The sequence below is a fragment of the Prunus persica genome, chromosome G4 (assembly GCF_000346465.2).
Source record: "Prunus persica cultivar Lovell chromosome G4, Prunus_persica_NCBIv2, whole genome shotgun sequence".
NCBI classification, from domain to species: Eukaryota; Viridiplantae; Streptophyta; class Magnoliopsida; order Rosales; family Rosaceae; genus Prunus; species Prunus persica.
The window spans coordinates 14,766,284-14,783,212 of NC_034012.1; the positions used below are offsets into that span (position 1 = coordinate 14,766,284).

Here is a 16,929-nt window from a genome sequence, read left to right on the forward strand (position 1 = left end):
GTGTATTACACGCGCCAACGGTAAAAAAATTTGAATTTACTGCGCTGACGTTGTCGTGACGTCAGCTGAACTCGGGCTCGAGCCCAGTCGAATTTCGCCCTTGGGCCTGCCCGGGCTCGTGGGACCCTCAGCTTGCCCGGGCTGGTTTTTGCCTTTTGTCTGAGTCAACCCTCAGCGATGGACCTGCTCTAAGGGCAAATGGGTGGAGTTGTTCTAATTGAAGAAAAATAATCTTTTGTAAAACAAACAGAGTGGACACCGGTTCCAACATAGGACTCGGGTATGAGCCCCGGCCTTTGTGTTCTTCACATAAATTTAACGGCACGTTAGGCAGTACGTAGCCCATTTGCTTGTATATATCGAAGCAAGTTGGACTGTTGATAGTTGAAGAACCCTATTCCCCTTCTCTCTCAAAAGGTTCCATATTTTTGCATCACAGTTTGCAAATTGTGAGAGCATAAGTTTGGGTTTTCGTTCGCTTTATACCAATTTTCTGTTTGCCAATGCTGATAATTTGAGTTAATGACACATACCCATTTGGAATTTGGCCAAATATCATCCAGCAAATCAATCTTCAAGACGTTTGGAAGATTTGAGAATGGGGTTTTCGGTGTTGGATTCAATTTCAATGGGGTCTCATGTATTAGTAAAAATTTGTCATGAAAGGACTTTGAAGATTCAATCTTTCTGGGCAAGAGAGAGACCCACCATTAGTTTCAAGCTCTCAAGGTCGAGGCCCTACCCACACCCAGGAAGACTTATATCATGCAAGTCTGAATTAGTTGATTTTGATGAGAGAACAAGCCCAAATGAGGTATGTAGCTTTGATGATCCTTTTGTATATGTTCATATGTGCTTGCTAATATTTGTTGTTAAGTGTGAATTAGACAATAAAAGAAGTAGACTGGTTCTGTTTGGAGATTTTTGTTCCATCTTATTATAGTCCAAGGGAACCCCACTTGTATTAGAAAAGCCCAAATTTTGATCGACTGTCTAAATGAAAATTTGAAGTAGAATAGAATAGTGAATTGAAAATATAGTGCCTTTTGTCAAATGTTTTATGCTTGATATGTCAGACTCCATTCGGAAGTTTTTTCAGGCAATATTTTGGCAATAATGCTGTTGTGACCAAGTTTGGTTGTCACCCAAATTCTCAATAAGTGTTGAGAGTTTGATCTTTTGTGTGAACTGTTTTAGCATCATGTAGAGCCCTGCTTTTAATACTGGTTATAAGCTTTATTTGCTGACTGGAGGATACATTGAAAATTTGAAGGGCCTCGTTCCTAAATTTTTGGTTTGCTGTTGAAAGATCAGGAAAGAGATGCAACAATGTTTTGAATTACTTATATACATGCCCTGGAGAGGAACAGTATATTACAAATTGATCTAATTCTCATATATAACTTGTTTTAGCATATCATTTGTACCCCTGCTTTTATTACTGGTTCCAGGCATTAATTTTAGCCCCAGAATGTTGCTCACTATTATAGATCCTTAGTTTGAACATAATTATTTACTGGTTATAAGCTTAACTGACTGACTGGTATTATCTTGCAAATTTAACAGCTTGTTTCCTAACTTTTAGTTTGTTGTTCAAAGGTCAGGAAAGAGATAAAACGATGTTATGAACTGATACACAGACTTGGGAGAGGAGTCGTGTATTTGGGTTCTTCAAGGATGGGACCTGATCATTCACATTATCTGCAAGCACTAGAGTTGGGTAGAGAGGTGGGTCAGTTTGTCCCGCCTTGCTTTCCCTAGCACACCCATTGATGTAAAAAGTATTTATGTATAGCATGCCTGTAAATGAAACAGAACTGCAGGGCAGACACATTAATGTTGAAACTTGAAATGCATTTTGGAATTAAAATTTACAATAGTCTAATTGAGGAGATTTTCCGTTCCACAAATTTTACTGAGCAGATTGCAAACCTTTTGGAATGTACTTCATGGACGGGTGCTGGTCCAGGGCTAATGGATGCTGCTACTAAAGGTGCTTTGCAAGCAGGAAAACCAGTTGGTGGATTTAAGATTGGTAAAGAGGCTGGCGAATGGACAGCATCAAATTTTCATCCTTACCTACCATCGGAAGTGTATCTCACATGCAGGAAAGATATATTTATCTGCTAGAAAGCTTACAAAGGCTTTTAGGATTTAGCGTTTGCATAACTTACAAATGTGTTTTAAAACTGCTGCCAAATTGCATAACTGCTTTATACTTGCAGGTTTTTCTCTGCTAGGAAGCATGGGTTGGTTGATGCTGCAGTTAGAAGCTGCAGTTCTGATAGGACTGCTGTCGTTGCTCTACCTGGTGGGATTGGTACTCTAGATGAAATTTTTGAGATTTTAGCATTAATTCAGCTAGAAAGGATCGGGTCAGAGCTTCCAGTTCCATTCTTGTTGATGAACTATGACTCATTCTATTCAAAGCTTCTAGGCTTCCTTGATGATTGTGAGGACTGGGGTACCCTCTCCAAGGGAGAGATCACATCTCTGTGGAAGGTTTGTGATAGTAACTCAGAGGCTTTGGCTTATTTGGCAGATTTTTACAAACTACCTCCTCCTACTGACAAAGCCCAGCATGACAACGAATTGCAAAGCGCGAGTGGAACGTTTTCTTAAGATGATTTGGAGCTGAAGTGGTTGTCTGTAAAATGCTCTTCCCTTTTTAAGTGTATGTGCAAGAGATGATAATGGTCACAAAAATTGTTGTAACTCAAATGACACTTGAACGTAGAAATATTGTTCATTACATGGATTTGAAATAATTTTCCCAATCATATTCGAATGCTTGCCAGTGCAGTAACTACTACAGTACAATAATTCTATAAAAAAAAGTGCAGCCATACTCTACAAGCTACAGCCCGCCATCTGTTTGATGTTTTGCCTCTTCCGCCATTCCTATAATTCTATGACAATTCTTAGCTTCTTCCACCATTCCAGAGAATGAGTCTCCAGTTTTCTTCTGTAGACTGAGCACTTTAACACAGAAAAAATTAAGTGCAAAGAAATTACTTTCCTTGAAGAAAAGACAAAATAGAGAAATTTCATTAATAATGTATTAAAAAAAAAAAATTAAAACACATGCACGGAACTTTTTTGTTCTTTTGTCTTTTGTGAATCCATGGTCGAGACTCGAGAGCAACACAAATCAAGCGAGACGGTGGCGTTTCAATATGTCGAACTTTTTGCATTTTTAGGCGGCCACTTTAAATTCAAATTTTAAACGAACTGACAGCTGTAAAGCAACACAACAGTAAATCCTGATTAGAATTGGAAACTCCAGCAACGGTCATATTATATATATTGTATATACTGAGGGGAGTCAACGATTAACTCACTCACAGCACTCGCCATTCCAGCCCACACTTCAAGTGAGTGCCTTTTGATGATCTCTCAGTTCTCCTCAAAGAAGAAACAGAGATTAATTCTCTGTACTTTTCAATCAAATCCAAAGAAACTCAGAGATAAATTCTTCATATTTGATTAAAGAAAGAAAACCCATCAAATCAATTGCAGAATTGGAGAATTACAGAGAAAGCTGCTTGCTTTCCCAGAGAGAGAAGTAACCATGGGCCCTTGTGCTGTTGATCTTCCGGTAGGTTTTTATTTTCATCCCAAAGATTCTGACTTGTTGGGTTATTATCTTCACAACAAAGTTTTTGGAAAGCCAATGAAGTATGAGGTGCCAAAGATCAATCTTTATGGCACGTCTGAACCCTGGAAAATTTGGAAGGATTTTGGTGGAGATGGCTTAGAGATTGGTGAAGACTTGTATTTCTTCACCACGTTGAAGACCAAAGGCACCCGTGTGTCTCGGAAGGCTGGAAATGGCTGCTGGCATGGAGAGAACTCTGCCAAAGTCCTTGATCCTAAGAATGAGCAGAAGGTTTTGGGGTTCTCGAGGAGGTTTCATTATAAAAACCCTAAATCTGATCAGAATGGTTGTTGGATTATGCATGAATACAGTCTTAAAGACTATCCTTCCATGCCCAAATCCAAAAATTCCAGTGTTAGTGATGATGATGGCGATCAGTTGGTGTTGTGCCGGATTCGGAAGAACGACCAGAAGCTTCATAAGAATGAAAGAAAGCGAAAATTTAAATCTGCCGCAGAGGATCATGGTATTGATGATGCTCCAGTACAATCCAAAAGCAAGATTCAAAAGATTAATATTGATGACCAAGATCCAATTGGCCTCACTAGTCATGAGCCAGAGTTCGTTACAAACCCAATTGGTCTCACTCAGTCAAACCATCAACCTGAGATGATTGATGACAACCAATTATTGGGTGACGATTTTGATGAAGCCCTGAATATTGCTTTCTCATATTTGGACGGCCCTACTATTATTGATAACAACACCACACCCCAAATGCAATCATATTCAAGCATGCTACTGTGTGCAGAGAGGGAAGAAATGGGGAATACACCATATACAGATCATGAGACTGAGTGTCATACTTCTCAGAGTTTCTTTACTGGCTCCGAGTTTATTGAAGTCACAGATGACATTGGATTTGGGACAAGTGAAGAAACAAGCCATGAATATCTTGACATTGATGATCAAATTGCCCAAATCAATATGTCAGAGCCAGACTACTTGCAGCTTGACGATCATGTGTTTGAAATGAGCCCGTTTGATGATGATGATCCCCAGTAATCTTTCACAACACAGCCGTTTGGTTCATATCTATACCCATCCTTGCACCAACTACTCCTCTAACCAAGAGAGCTGTGCTGCTACTGTTGGTGCTGAAGCAACTAAGGGCACAATATTGACATTGGCATTGATGTGTGCAATTGGTCACACAAGTCCATATGATCAATTAAATTACCATTTTTCCTTTTGGTTTTGTTTTTCTGTTGTATTGTTTGTGCAACAATTGCAAGTACTGTATTCGTAAATTCTTTTGTAATTAATGTTTTAGTTAATTCAATAATTTTTTTATATCCATCTATACTTTTTTGTTTCACTTGGTTGATCAGAGCTGTTTACTTATATTTCTACAAGCAAAGCAAAGCTGTATAAAATGATTCAATTGGGAAAGTTATGAAATTCTGTAGAAATATTATTCCAACCCTATTTAAAATGCTGGCTTTTGAAACGATTTACCAGTTTTCTTTTTCTAAGTTGTTTAAGCAACAACAAGAAGCTCTGTGTAATGGAGAATAAATGTCACTTAATACCTAGGCTTGTTTTTCTAGTTGAATCTAATAATAGACATATTGGTCATATGATACTGATACAATATCGAATTCAAGACAAATTCTAACCAAAGCGTTTAAACAGGCTGATATGCAATACGAGTATAATCAAGGACGTGACCGCTGTACAGATGGTAGCAAATCATCACTACTCCCATCCTCATAACTTGCTGAATTGGATGTTGAGTTGTTCAAAGCAGCAAGCTGTGTTATGTTCTCAATCACTTTCACCACTTCCCCCATTCTAGGCCTTTTATCCTGTGATTCTTCCACGCACGACATTGCCAAATCAACAAAAATTTCTAAACCTTTTAGCTCTGTTCCCAAACCAATATGTGGGTCAAGAACTTCACGAAGGTTGTACAGATCTTTTGTCTTATCCATTGCCATCTGTACCACTCTCACTATAAACTTCCCTTGCTCTATTGGCCTTCTAGCAGTTATCAGCTCCAACATTACCACGCCGAAGCTATAAACATCACTCTTTTCCGTCAACTGTTGAGTCATGTAATATTCAGGATCCAAGTAGCCCTATAACAAAAAAGAAAATTAAATACTCAGTCATAATTTAGGATGATATTGTGATAAACACAGGCCTTTAGTCCTCATTGCTTGAAGAACACTATTACCCTTATTAGTTGATATGGAAAAAGTGCATTATTTTTAGTAGAGAGGTGGGAAGTTTTCAATACTGACCATTGTTCCTTTAACTTGAGTAGTCACATGATCAGTTCCACTATCAGCCATAGACTTGGAGAGGCCAAAGTCAGCAACTTTTGCAGTTAAATCTTTATCAAGTAGTATGTTGTTTGATTTAATGTCTCGGTGTATAATCGGAGGGTTTGCATGTTCATGGAGATAGGCCAGACCTCTTGCTGCACCAAGAATTATTTTAAGTCTCCTCAACCAGTCCAGCCTGATTCCTGACTTCCCTGCATAATCAATTTTCTAATGTATAATTACATTAAAGAAAAATGATGAACAAGGGTTTCAGCTTTAAAAAAAATTAAAATTTCAAGGTGAAGAGCTGCATTGAATACCTGAAAGACTATCCAACAAATCACCATTTGGAACGTACTCATATACCAAGATTTGTTCCCCTTGCTCCAAACAGAAACCAAGAAGGCTGACAAGATTCTTATGATGTACTCTTGATAGAAGCTCAACCTCAGCTGTGAATTCAGGCCCTCCCTGCATAGAATCCCTTTTAGCTCTTTTAATGGCAACCATTTGGCCTGTTGGAAGAATTCCCCGATACACCTGCAAAATGTTGCCAAGTTATACATTTTGTAACTGTCTAGCGACTGTAATAGTTTTCATTGTAATGAGTTATTCTTCATATATCATTTCGTCGAGTCTGTTGAAGGGAATTGCAGTTTTGAGGATTGAAGTTTAGTGGTGAGGCTATAGATGAGATATATGGCAAGCCTGAAGTATCATAAACATTTTTTCATAAAGAAAAAAGAGGTTAGTGCTGACTTTGCTTTTATTCCTACCTCATACTCGTCATTCCCACACCATTCTAATAAAACTTTCAATCATAAACTTCCTTATTCCTAAACTTACAAAAGTATTTACAAAAGAAAAATGAAAGAAAAATGAAGAGGAAAAGTCGGTGTTTCTTGCTGCAATGGAAGCAATGACCATGACACAGTCGTGGATGTCATGTCTTGTGCCAGTCAATGCCACAAGCTGTTTATAGCTAGCCAAAAGAAAGTCAGAATTAGGGATTAGGAGTTTTTCTTTGGATTACTGAGAGCCAGGATATCTGCATAATCTGACTTCAAAATGAAATAAAATGAAACTGTGGTGGGGTGAGCAAGATAGGGTTGGAATAAAAGCACTCTTGTGGTGAAAATAACAAACAAATGAATTGCATATGGTTTCTTGCAATTAGATCACCGTATTATGGAGTTGGTGAAAAAAAAGCACTGATATGTTGCTAAGCAAGGTAACATGGTGGACTCACACTTTCAGGAAATAATCTCTATGATAATGAAAGATAATCAAACAAAGTTAACCTTTCCATAACCACCAGCTCCAACATCATTGGCTTCTGAAAAACCATTGGTGTATTTCTGAAGTTCTTCAAAAGAGAACGATATTGCTCCTTTTAGCCGAGGAGCACTGGCACTGCTATTTGAAATCCCAGACTGTTGCATTGTAAGACATTGAACACAATAATTAACTCATGCTCGCACGAAGAAACAATATTTGCTGCTTACTTTAAATTTTTCTTGACCATTTTTTGAGTTATTGATGAACTACATCTTACCAAAGGGATTGATCTGCTCCATTGCTCATCTGCTCTTCTCTTTTGTTGGAGAGCATAAACCCCTACAAGGGCTAATAATAACAGAAGCACAGAACCACCAACTGCTGCACCAATTATCAAGCCTTTTTTTGATCCTGCAGGCACCTCAAAATGATGAGAAATGGAAAGAGAGACGTGTCATCCATTATAAAATTGAGTTAACATTTCCACTTTTTGAAGCAGAACTAGAACTAATATTTCCAAGTTCATTGTGGTTTCAGAGTTACCTCCTCCTCCTGAGTTGCCATAAGGAAAAACAGCAGAGTAGGGTCCAAAAAATCTAGGACGCAAAAGAGTCTGGTTGCTAATCACAGAAGCAATCGCTGACGCTCCTGTTTGATTGAAGCGATCTTGACCAGATGGGAAGACTTGTATGAACAGTTCAAGGTGATAAGATGAACCAAAGGTAGGATAACCCAGAGCAACTGATTCCACAGGAAGGTTATAGGACTGAAAGGTGCTTACGAGCGATTCTTGAAGAGTTTTGTAGTAACCAAAGTCTCCCAAATTGGAGAAAGAAACAAATATGAAGACTAGAGTTCCTGTGTAAGGATATGCACATGTACAGTTGGGGGAAGAAACCTGGCCCAGACTACAGGCAACAGAGGCACAGTTACTTGGTGGTATCAAATTTGAGGAATTTGATGGAGACACAATGCAGTAGTTATTTGCCATGTTTGTTCCCTCACAAATCGGATTATCAACGAGTCTGCAACAGATAATGGACGACATGACAGATAAGAACTAGGTATATCTTTTGGAAATTTGATCTTCCGAAATTCTTAACACCGAAAAGAAAGAAACTACAAATATGAATGAATACTAATGCTTACATTAATGTATAGTTGGATCCTCCAGCAGTTGGTTTAAGGTCAGTAATGAAGTTCTTTTCCATATCAATCAGTTGCAAATGGTTGCTAGAAATGGTTTCGAGATCCAATAAACCATTGATCTTGTTGTTCCTCAGTACCCTGTCACAGATTAGAATAATCATTTCACAACTATCACTGCAACTATACCACGACATATAAAGAGAGTACTACAAGCCTTGTTTTACATTCTCTTCTTTGGAACAGAGTCCACGTTCAAAATCAAAGCCGCTTAGATTCATGAAATTAAGTGTGGTGCTATTAGAGATCAGTCAGATACTCACAGTGTCTCCAAATTGTAATTGCTGAATAGAGCTTGAGGAACTTCTCCCTGAAGTCGCGTGTTTTCCATCATTCTGCCATTCAGGAACGAAAGGCACATTAATTTGGAGCAATAAACTTCTCTTTAACTTGATGATTTTAAAATGCAGTCAAACACACACTCACACACACAGAGGTATATGGACGAGGAATGAAACATACAATGTCGTCAAATTCAGCAATGTCGAAAACCAACTAGGAACATCTGATACATCAAAAGTATTGTTGCTCATGTCCCTGCAGATCAAATTCAGTCAAGGACCACAAAGTGATATCAACAATGGTGAATATGGTTTTCAAATTTGGTAGAAAAATATGATTGTAACCATTTTCTTGACGGGAAAAAGTGAAATAATTCTCATATTTTATTGGAAAGTACAATGCGTGAGCAGATAGAATTAATAAATCAGTAACGTGCTTCATACTTACACATAGCTTAGGCTATTCAGGTTAGTAAGGTTGGGCACGGGGCCAGTCAGCTGATTGTTGGACAAGTGCCTGAAACCATATTACTATTAGCCTCTCTTAGTAAAGTGAACTCCGAACAACATGTTCAAAAGTTTCCATATAAATCATTGACTTGGTATGTTGTAGGCTTACAGTTCAGCGATTTTAGAAAGATTTTTGAGGTTTGAAGGTACGGACCCATTTAAAGAATTCCTATCAAGGCGTCTGTACCAGAAGAAGATATTCAGTACAAACAACTTTACAGAGGTCGAAATCCAGCAGCAATAACCTTGGAATAAATCTACTTTGAGGATATGAAATAAATACTCACACTGCCTGCAGAGACTGCACAAGTCCAAGTGTGGAAGGAATGCTGCCAGTTAGATTATTTCTGTCAAAAATCCTGCACAAAAAAAAGTAACAAGCAGATAAAGTAATGTGCTTCCCTTAAGAATTGGAATTTGCAGATGAAAAAAAAAAAGCTTCAGTCCTCAGTTTCCATATCGAAGACATTTCATCGGGTATTCCATTACCAAAAGATGCAGCAATACCCTTTGAAAATGAAATATGCACTAAGCAGAGGGCTATTAGATACGCATTTTTCATACACATCAACTCATACATTTCCTGTTCTACTCTCTCATGTAGTTGAGCCAAATTGAACAGGTTCTCTCTCTATATTCTCAAGCTATACCTTCAAGAAAATAGATGCTTAAACAAAACTTACACATGTATCAGCTTCATCTGTGAGCTGAAAAGTTGAGGTGGAATTTTGCCTGAGAGCTGATTATTTTGAAAATGACTGTATTTAAAATAAATAGGAGAATCAGATGGGCATAGAGCCAAGGTAGAAAAAAAATAAAAAAATAGTCAGCTCAGAAGTAGCTAGAGTTGACATACAAGTGCCTCGCGTTCTCTAACTGATCAAGACCAGGTGCAGTCCTGTTAGAGACTGGGAAGGATCCCACAAGTTTGTTGTCAGAAAGATCCAGAAAGAAAAGTTTGGTCAGATTACCAATGGAAGGCGGAATCAGCCCATTGAAACTATTGTTCTTCAAAGATCTATAAATGCAGAGTTCCAAAGTTAGTGCATATCAGCCTGTTTAAACGCTTCGGTAGGAATGATGAAGCTAGAAGGAGGCCTTACAGATAAGACAGCTGCTTTAGAGATCCTATTGTGTCTGGGATACGGCCAAAGAAACTGCAACCAACTAGGTTTCTGGCTCGCAATGAAGAAAGCAACAAGGTGATTAGCAGATCAAGTCAATAAACACTTTAGTGGAAAAACCAATTATTCTTTATGTTTTTTTACAAGTGTACTAGTTTCGTCAATTTTCCAATTGATGCCGGAAGTAGTCCTTTCAGGCCCTTGTTGAAAGACAGATTCCTATATGAAAAGGGAGGAGAAGTGAGTTACACAAGACTAACTGATAAATCTGTTATCAGTATCAGTAAATGTATATCCAATAATGGAGGAATTCATTAATGCAGTTAAAATGATTTGACTAGTGTTTAAAATTCTTTGAAACAGTCAGTGCCTATTGAGCACTGAACCTCATAATATATTCTTGAAAGAAAGACAATTCCTGGTTTGTGGCTCACATATTAGTTGTAATTTACAAATTAAGTACCATTTAACTGTAAATTGAAAAATTGAAAAATGGAGATAGAACCTACAGAATCTCTAACTCAGATAACAGCTCGATATCGCTTGGAAGCCGACCTGTCAAACCCATATCTGCCAATGCTCTGAAATTAAAGAAGTCGAATTATTATCAAATTTGAAGCAAGCAACTTCCAGGAGCATTGAAAAAGGTGGAAACAGGCCAAGAACTTACATGGAGGTTATACGTGAATTGGTGCATTCAATACCTTCCCAGCCACCAACACAAGGATCTGAACCCACCCAACTGGGAGGTCTTATGTCCCATTCATCCATGAGAATCTTCATAGGGGCATCTGCATCAGAAATTGTAAAACAGTTCAATGCTTCAATCGTCAGTTACTGATTTATCAAAGCTGATATACCATACTTCCATATTTCATTGACTGACTAGCTTAGTTTCCAATGGATTGATTAGTACTGAAACAACTTGTAAGACATGGATACACCTAACCACTTTCCAGGAGCTGATGTCTAACTAATATCTGCCAAATTACTGAAAACTATCGTAACGCTAAAATCGAAACCATCAAACAATACTAGACCAACCCCAATGGCCAAATGCCTAGAATTGAATTACCCTATGTAAGTCTAATGCTGATCCAAACTTTTGCATGCCACTTAAGAGTTCTGCCTGGGGGAGAAGAAGCAGTCATACATACAAGTATTTTGAAGGTTATTATTGAGAAAGCTAAAGAAAAGATCAGTAGCCTGTCATACTACTATCAGCAAAAACTGATGAACCGCACAATGAAAAAGGACATATCAATTTAACAAAACTTACACTCCTCAATGGCTCCCTCTGCTGCAATAACAAAGAATGAGATTAACACAAGCATCGAAAACACATGAGCGGCTCGAGTTCCACCCATTACTTGACTTGCCATTGTTGTTGTGCATAAAAATTTATGGAGAAAACTAATTCGGATGGAAAACATTTAAAACCAATTGATCTAGTGCAGCTACCTACTTTTACAAAGTCCACGGGAGAACTTTTCAGAAGTTGTAACAAAAGTAAATAGTCTTCCTCGATTATAACCAATTTGTGCGATAACATATAGGAAGATAAGTCAATGGCACATATTTTAAATGAATCATGAAAGATAAAGAAATGGATTATTGTACAAAGAAAAGGGAAGACTAAACTATATGAAACGTACTTGCGAAAGGACAATCTTGAATAATTCTTTGTGCACTAAAATGGCTTCAGTATAAAAAGTGTAATCAAGAAACATTCAAATGAAGAAACTCTAAACTCAAATATATGTACGATTTCAAAATATTATATGATGAAACCAACAACTACTACGACAAAGACCAAACAGAATAACCCGGCAAAGTAGGTGACTTTGGTCTTGTTTTTAGTTGTTGTCGCTATCAGTATTGTGGGGCTAGCCAATTGAGGTTAGCCAAAGTATGGTCCAAGGTGTCTAAAACCACCTAAATATACCACAATTACTCTCTTCCAATGTCCAAACACAAATTTGACCACAAAAAGAGATAGAGAGAGAGGTAATTTTCATTTTACTACATTGAAGTTTACTGAATTTCAGCCTTCGATACATCAAGTGTTTTCGTCTCAATTGCATACATAACATTTATTTTCATACCTCCGTTAGTTTGACCGTCATGTTCTCCATTAATTAATGACATGACAATTAATGTTGTCACATGGAGCTATCCATATCTTGCCACGTAGGCTAAATAATGAAAATATTTTAATTAATGAATTAAATTATTTAAAAAAATGTTTAAAAACTAATAAACTAAAATTTTTTGTTAAAATAAAAAACACTTTCTTCCCTTCACCTCAAATCGCATCAACCCAACCCTCTCGTCCCCGCCATCCACCCCCACCCCCACCCTCTCTGTACCGCACATCCCTTCCTCTTTCTCTCTCATTATGTTTCTCTTCCCTCTTCCTATTTCCCCCCCTCTCTCTTCGAGCAAACCCAGGCTTGCAGACCTATTCCTAGACCCCTCTTGTCTTCGGTTTAACCCAAACACTCGTCCAAAATCTTTAGACTAGAGGAAGACCAGGCTGAAATTTATGGACAAATATAGCAAACTTGATATCTAAGGCTGAAAAAAAACTTCATGTATCAAAAGCTGAAACTCGGCATACTTTAATGTAGTAAAATAAAAACTACCCCAAAAAAATGTCCAAACACACTTCCCTCACATTGCACTCTCTCTTTAATTTTCCCAACTAAGAGTAGAGCTTTTAAATTTTTTGGTGCAAATATCATAAACTAACCTAGAAGATTTAAGGGAGAGAAATAGAAGAGAGATCAAGAAGTTTTATGATTAACTTGTAGAGAGAAAAACCTAATATATTATTCATGTTAGGGTAAATATCCTAAAACTAATGGGCATCAATCCAGCCGAACCAATAAAACTAGCAGATCCAAATCGTAATTATCGATTTGGTTTGGTTTTGACCAATAAAAAGTCAAATGGTTAAAAATTTAACTGGACCGTATATGGTTTGATTTTAAGTTTTTGTAAATCGGCCTAAACCAAACCGGATCATTTTTGTGTACATTAATTTTTATATATATATATATATATTATTTTCCAAGTATAATACTCTAATTTGATAATAACTATATATTGATATTTGAATTAGGGAGGTGATTTTCTCACTCCCCTTTTTTTCCTTTTACTTTTTAATACTTTTTAATCAATATTCTCCTTTTTTGTTCTTTTTCTTTCCTATTCTACCCTTACCCTATATTAAGGTTTTGATAGCCGAAATTAAGAAAATTTAACAGAAAATAAAATAAAATAAATAAATATGAAAATGGATAGAAATGTGAGTAAGTATGCCATATTCTTAGGTTTTTTTTACCAACTATGTGAGTACTATTTATCTTTGTTGTAGTTAATAGATAATAAAATTTTTGGGTTAACATATAAATATGGTAGAAGAACCTAAGAATATTACTAACCAAATTGTCATTAGGAGCTTAGATATGCTGAGAACAAGGTATGCATAATAGTCTTTTATTTTTATTCTTTCATAATATTAGTCAATCATTGTACATGTTTATTAAAGAGAACTGTAGGGTAAGGGTAGAATAGGAAAAAGAAAGACCAAAAAAGAATAAAATTGATTAAAAAGAAAAAGGGAGTGAGAAAATCAACTCCCATGAATTAAGCTATATTAGTTACTAAAATTTAAAGTTTTGTGGCATGTTGAGTTTTAGGATGGTTTCATACGCTAGGAAATTATTTAGGTATGGAGCAAGTTGTGAATTTATTGGTTGTAATTGGTAACAATGTTGAAAAAATGCAAAAGGAAAGACAATAGGGCTTAGACCCAAATCAACAAATCAAACTAAACCAACCTTCTTAAATTGGTTTGGTTTAGTTCGGTTTTCTTTATGAATTTTGTGAAAACCGAACCGAATCAAACTGTTATATTATAATTGGTTCGATCGTAATTTTGAGATGAAACTTATTCAATTCGGACCGTATCCACCCCTTAATATATAATATACAAATACAATAGGTAAAAAATAGAGGGGGCGGCATGGGACTACTGATCCCTTACTGACTCTGCCCTGGTTGTGAATAGATTTTTCTGATTAAGTTGCACAAATATAATACGCAAGCTTAATTATGAGACATATGGAAATAGTCATGCACGTTCACCACCCCTCCTAATCCAATTTATGTAATAATGAATTTATAATCTTGTTTGCCTTTAAAATATACAAACTTCAAATCGTTAGTTTATTTATTCAGTTTGGGGAACTTGTAACTTGATGCCCATCCCAACAAAGTCGAGAGACAGTAGACCAGCTTTGGTACACAAACTTGAATATACATACTTGAATTAATAAGTAATATTAACTCCAAACAAAGTAGAAACTAGGTCCACAAAATTGGCAAACAATACTACAACAGCACATCGAAATAGTGTAACTCTCGAATTTCTTGATACACATAATTTGTAACTCTCGAAATTTTTTTTCTTCATACGATCGAGGACTCTCTCTTTTTAGCTTCGTTGTAATTAGATAACCAACCTTTTTCTTTTGTTTTTATGGAAATTAAAAAAACATGTCCACACAGTTAGAAGTTAATTACATATTAAAAGACAGCCTAGTTTGTTGTCTAGTGTACCCAAAACGACTTCATAAGTGGTGTGCGCCCAAAACGGCTTAATAAGAAATTTGTTTTTGGGCAGAAAAAAAATCTCTTTAAGCCGTTTTGAGTGTGTTTGGGCCTGAGAATTCCACACGCCAGCTCATTTTTTGCAAAGAAATCCAGGAACAGAAAAATAGAAGACTGGGTCTTGACTCCAAAAAGCAGCCCAATCAACATTAAGAGGCTCACGTCTTTTTCAAAAATAGCAGAGTTTTAAAAAAAACAACAACAAAAACGAATAAATTGAATTGCCAATTAAAATGGTAATTCGTCACCAAGCAGGTCAATAAACTTCTAAAGAAATTGGACTAGGCCCAACTTCCAAATTCTCACCGTTAATCTCAATCTCAGAGGGCAAGCCAGCAGATTTTTTTGGAAGATCTTTTCTCAAAGAACCCACGTGACTACCTGACTTTGAAAAGTCAAAAATTTCAACTATCACAAAAGAGTTGACAGGGAATTTATAAAGGCAGGTGATATAAGAAGACTTCTCCAGTCTTTACAGTCAAGGAAGAAGATCAAAATCCCTTTCTATATACAAAGAAAATTCTGCTCCAGAGTAGGTGCCATTTCCAAAGGATAAGCAGACTACATTTTCTAAAGAGATAAGTAGGGAGCAAGGAGTTGATTCATCAGGAAAAGCAAACTAGCCATCACGGCAGATTGCACTCTTGCAAAGGGCAGTTAAAAATTAAAAAGGGATTAGGTTATCTTTTAGGAAAAGCAGGGAAGTGATCACCATAAGAACTGACCATTGATGGTTTTTCTGCCAAAATAGATAGAAATGCCTTTCAACTTAACGGAAAGTTTAACAAAGTTAGCAGTAGGTGGTACATTGCAACATTTTATAAAGTTCATGTAGTTAATAGTAAAAATTAAAAGTTGAGGTGATAATTTTGCATGCCTAAAAGTTCTGGTGGTATTTATGCAAATTTCCCTATAAATAATATTTAAAAAAATAGAAAGTCTTTTAAGGTCAAGTAAAACTAAAGAAGCAAATAATAGGTAAATAAAAGTAAAATAAATTAAGATTAAGAAAGCAAGTCTTGTATGGTGAAGCATGTGAGAGAGTCTACAAGACTCCAAGATACGACCCCCAATACACATGTTGAAGGTCTGCTATGAGCACGTTCACAGTCGAATATAGGTCTCCAAGACACATAACCATTGCCCAAAAATAATAATCGAAGGTATAGAAAGTATGAAGGTAGAAGAAGAGAGAATCAGATTGTGGTAGTATGTCAAATATGAAGGAGGAGTGACCTTTTATAGGCATCCAAGAACATATAACATCCACCACATCAAACTAGAAAATTAAGGCATTCAATAGAGAAATAAAATCTGAAAATTATATATTTATAACCCCAGATTAAATAAAATAAAATAGCCAAAGTAATTAAACAAATCAAAACGATAATTTTTTTTTTTAAACCTTTAAAATTCCAACAAGGGTAAAGTTACTATGGAAATACCAGCAGATATGCGGGAGCTCAATCAATCTCAGAATTGAATGAGAAGCTTGAGAGTTTAGGTAGTGAGCTGAAAGATGCCATTCGAAGATAGGGTGATGTGCGTTGTGCTATCCGAGTGGTAGGTTAACTTGAAGCTACTGATTGTAATCACCATGAAACCTTTTTTTCTTACTGCTATTAGACTAGCTATGTCATACATACCCAATTCGCTCACTCCCTTACAAATTTTGAACTGGATCGGACATATCGAATTGTGGTACATTAGCGTTCTGGAACAATACATTTAGCAATCCAAAACTTATAAGGATTAGAACAATACATGAGCGACCTTGCTGCCCAAACTTGATTGGTTGTTCCACATCAACTTAATAGGGTGGTGGGAGAGCGATAGAGCCTAGAGGGAGCCATGAAAAGAGAGAATCATGGAGAGAAAGCAATGAAAAGAGAATCATGAAAACAAAGAACAATGAAAGAGTTTTG

The 16,929-nt window shown here is 36.6% G+C and overlaps 3 protein-coding genes across 3 annotated transcripts; 2 read left to right on the top strand and 1 right to left on the bottom strand.

The window, feature by feature from the left end:
* On the top strand, positions 335–2,790 carry LOC18779141 (probable cytokinin riboside 5'-monophosphate phosphoribohydrolase LOGL10). The gene is made up of 4 exons (XM_020563277.1): positions 335–814; positions 1,600–1,728; positions 1,924–2,108; positions 2,226–2,790. Exons 1-4 carry the CDS (start codon positions 599–601, stop codon positions 2,620–2,622), a joined length of 927 nt encoding a protein of 308 aa, XP_020418866.1. The 5' UTR covers positions 335–598; the 3' UTR covers positions 2,623–2,790.
* LOC18778476 (NAC domain-containing protein 2) lies at positions 3,354–4,939 on the top strand. The gene has a single exon (XM_007212657.2). It carries the CDS (start codon positions 3,572–3,574, stop codon positions 4,661–4,663), a length of 1,092 nt encoding a protein of 363 aa, XP_007212719.1. The 5' UTR covers positions 3,354–3,571; the 3' UTR covers positions 4,664–4,939.
* On the bottom strand, positions 5,050–11,778 carry LOC18779469 (probable leucine-rich repeat receptor-like protein kinase At5g49770). The gene is made up of 19 exons (XM_007212452.2): positions 11,607–11,778; positions 10,998–11,118; positions 10,837–10,908; positions 10,472–10,546; positions 10,307–10,378; positions 10,060–10,221; positions 9,887–9,961; positions 9,491–9,562; positions 9,313–9,384; positions 9,142–9,210; positions 8,875–8,949; positions 8,676–8,747; positions 8,356–8,493; positions 7,750–8,231; positions 7,484–7,617; positions 7,230–7,361; positions 6,249–6,468; positions 5,905–6,140; positions 5,050–5,739 (listed from the first exon to the last, which is right to left on the bottom strand). The coding sequence occupies exons 1-19, from the start codon at positions 11,758–11,760 to the stop codon at positions 5,317–5,319; spliced, it is 2,856 nt and encodes a 951-aa protein (XP_007212514.2). The 5' UTR covers positions 11,761–11,778; the 3' UTR covers positions 5,050–5,316.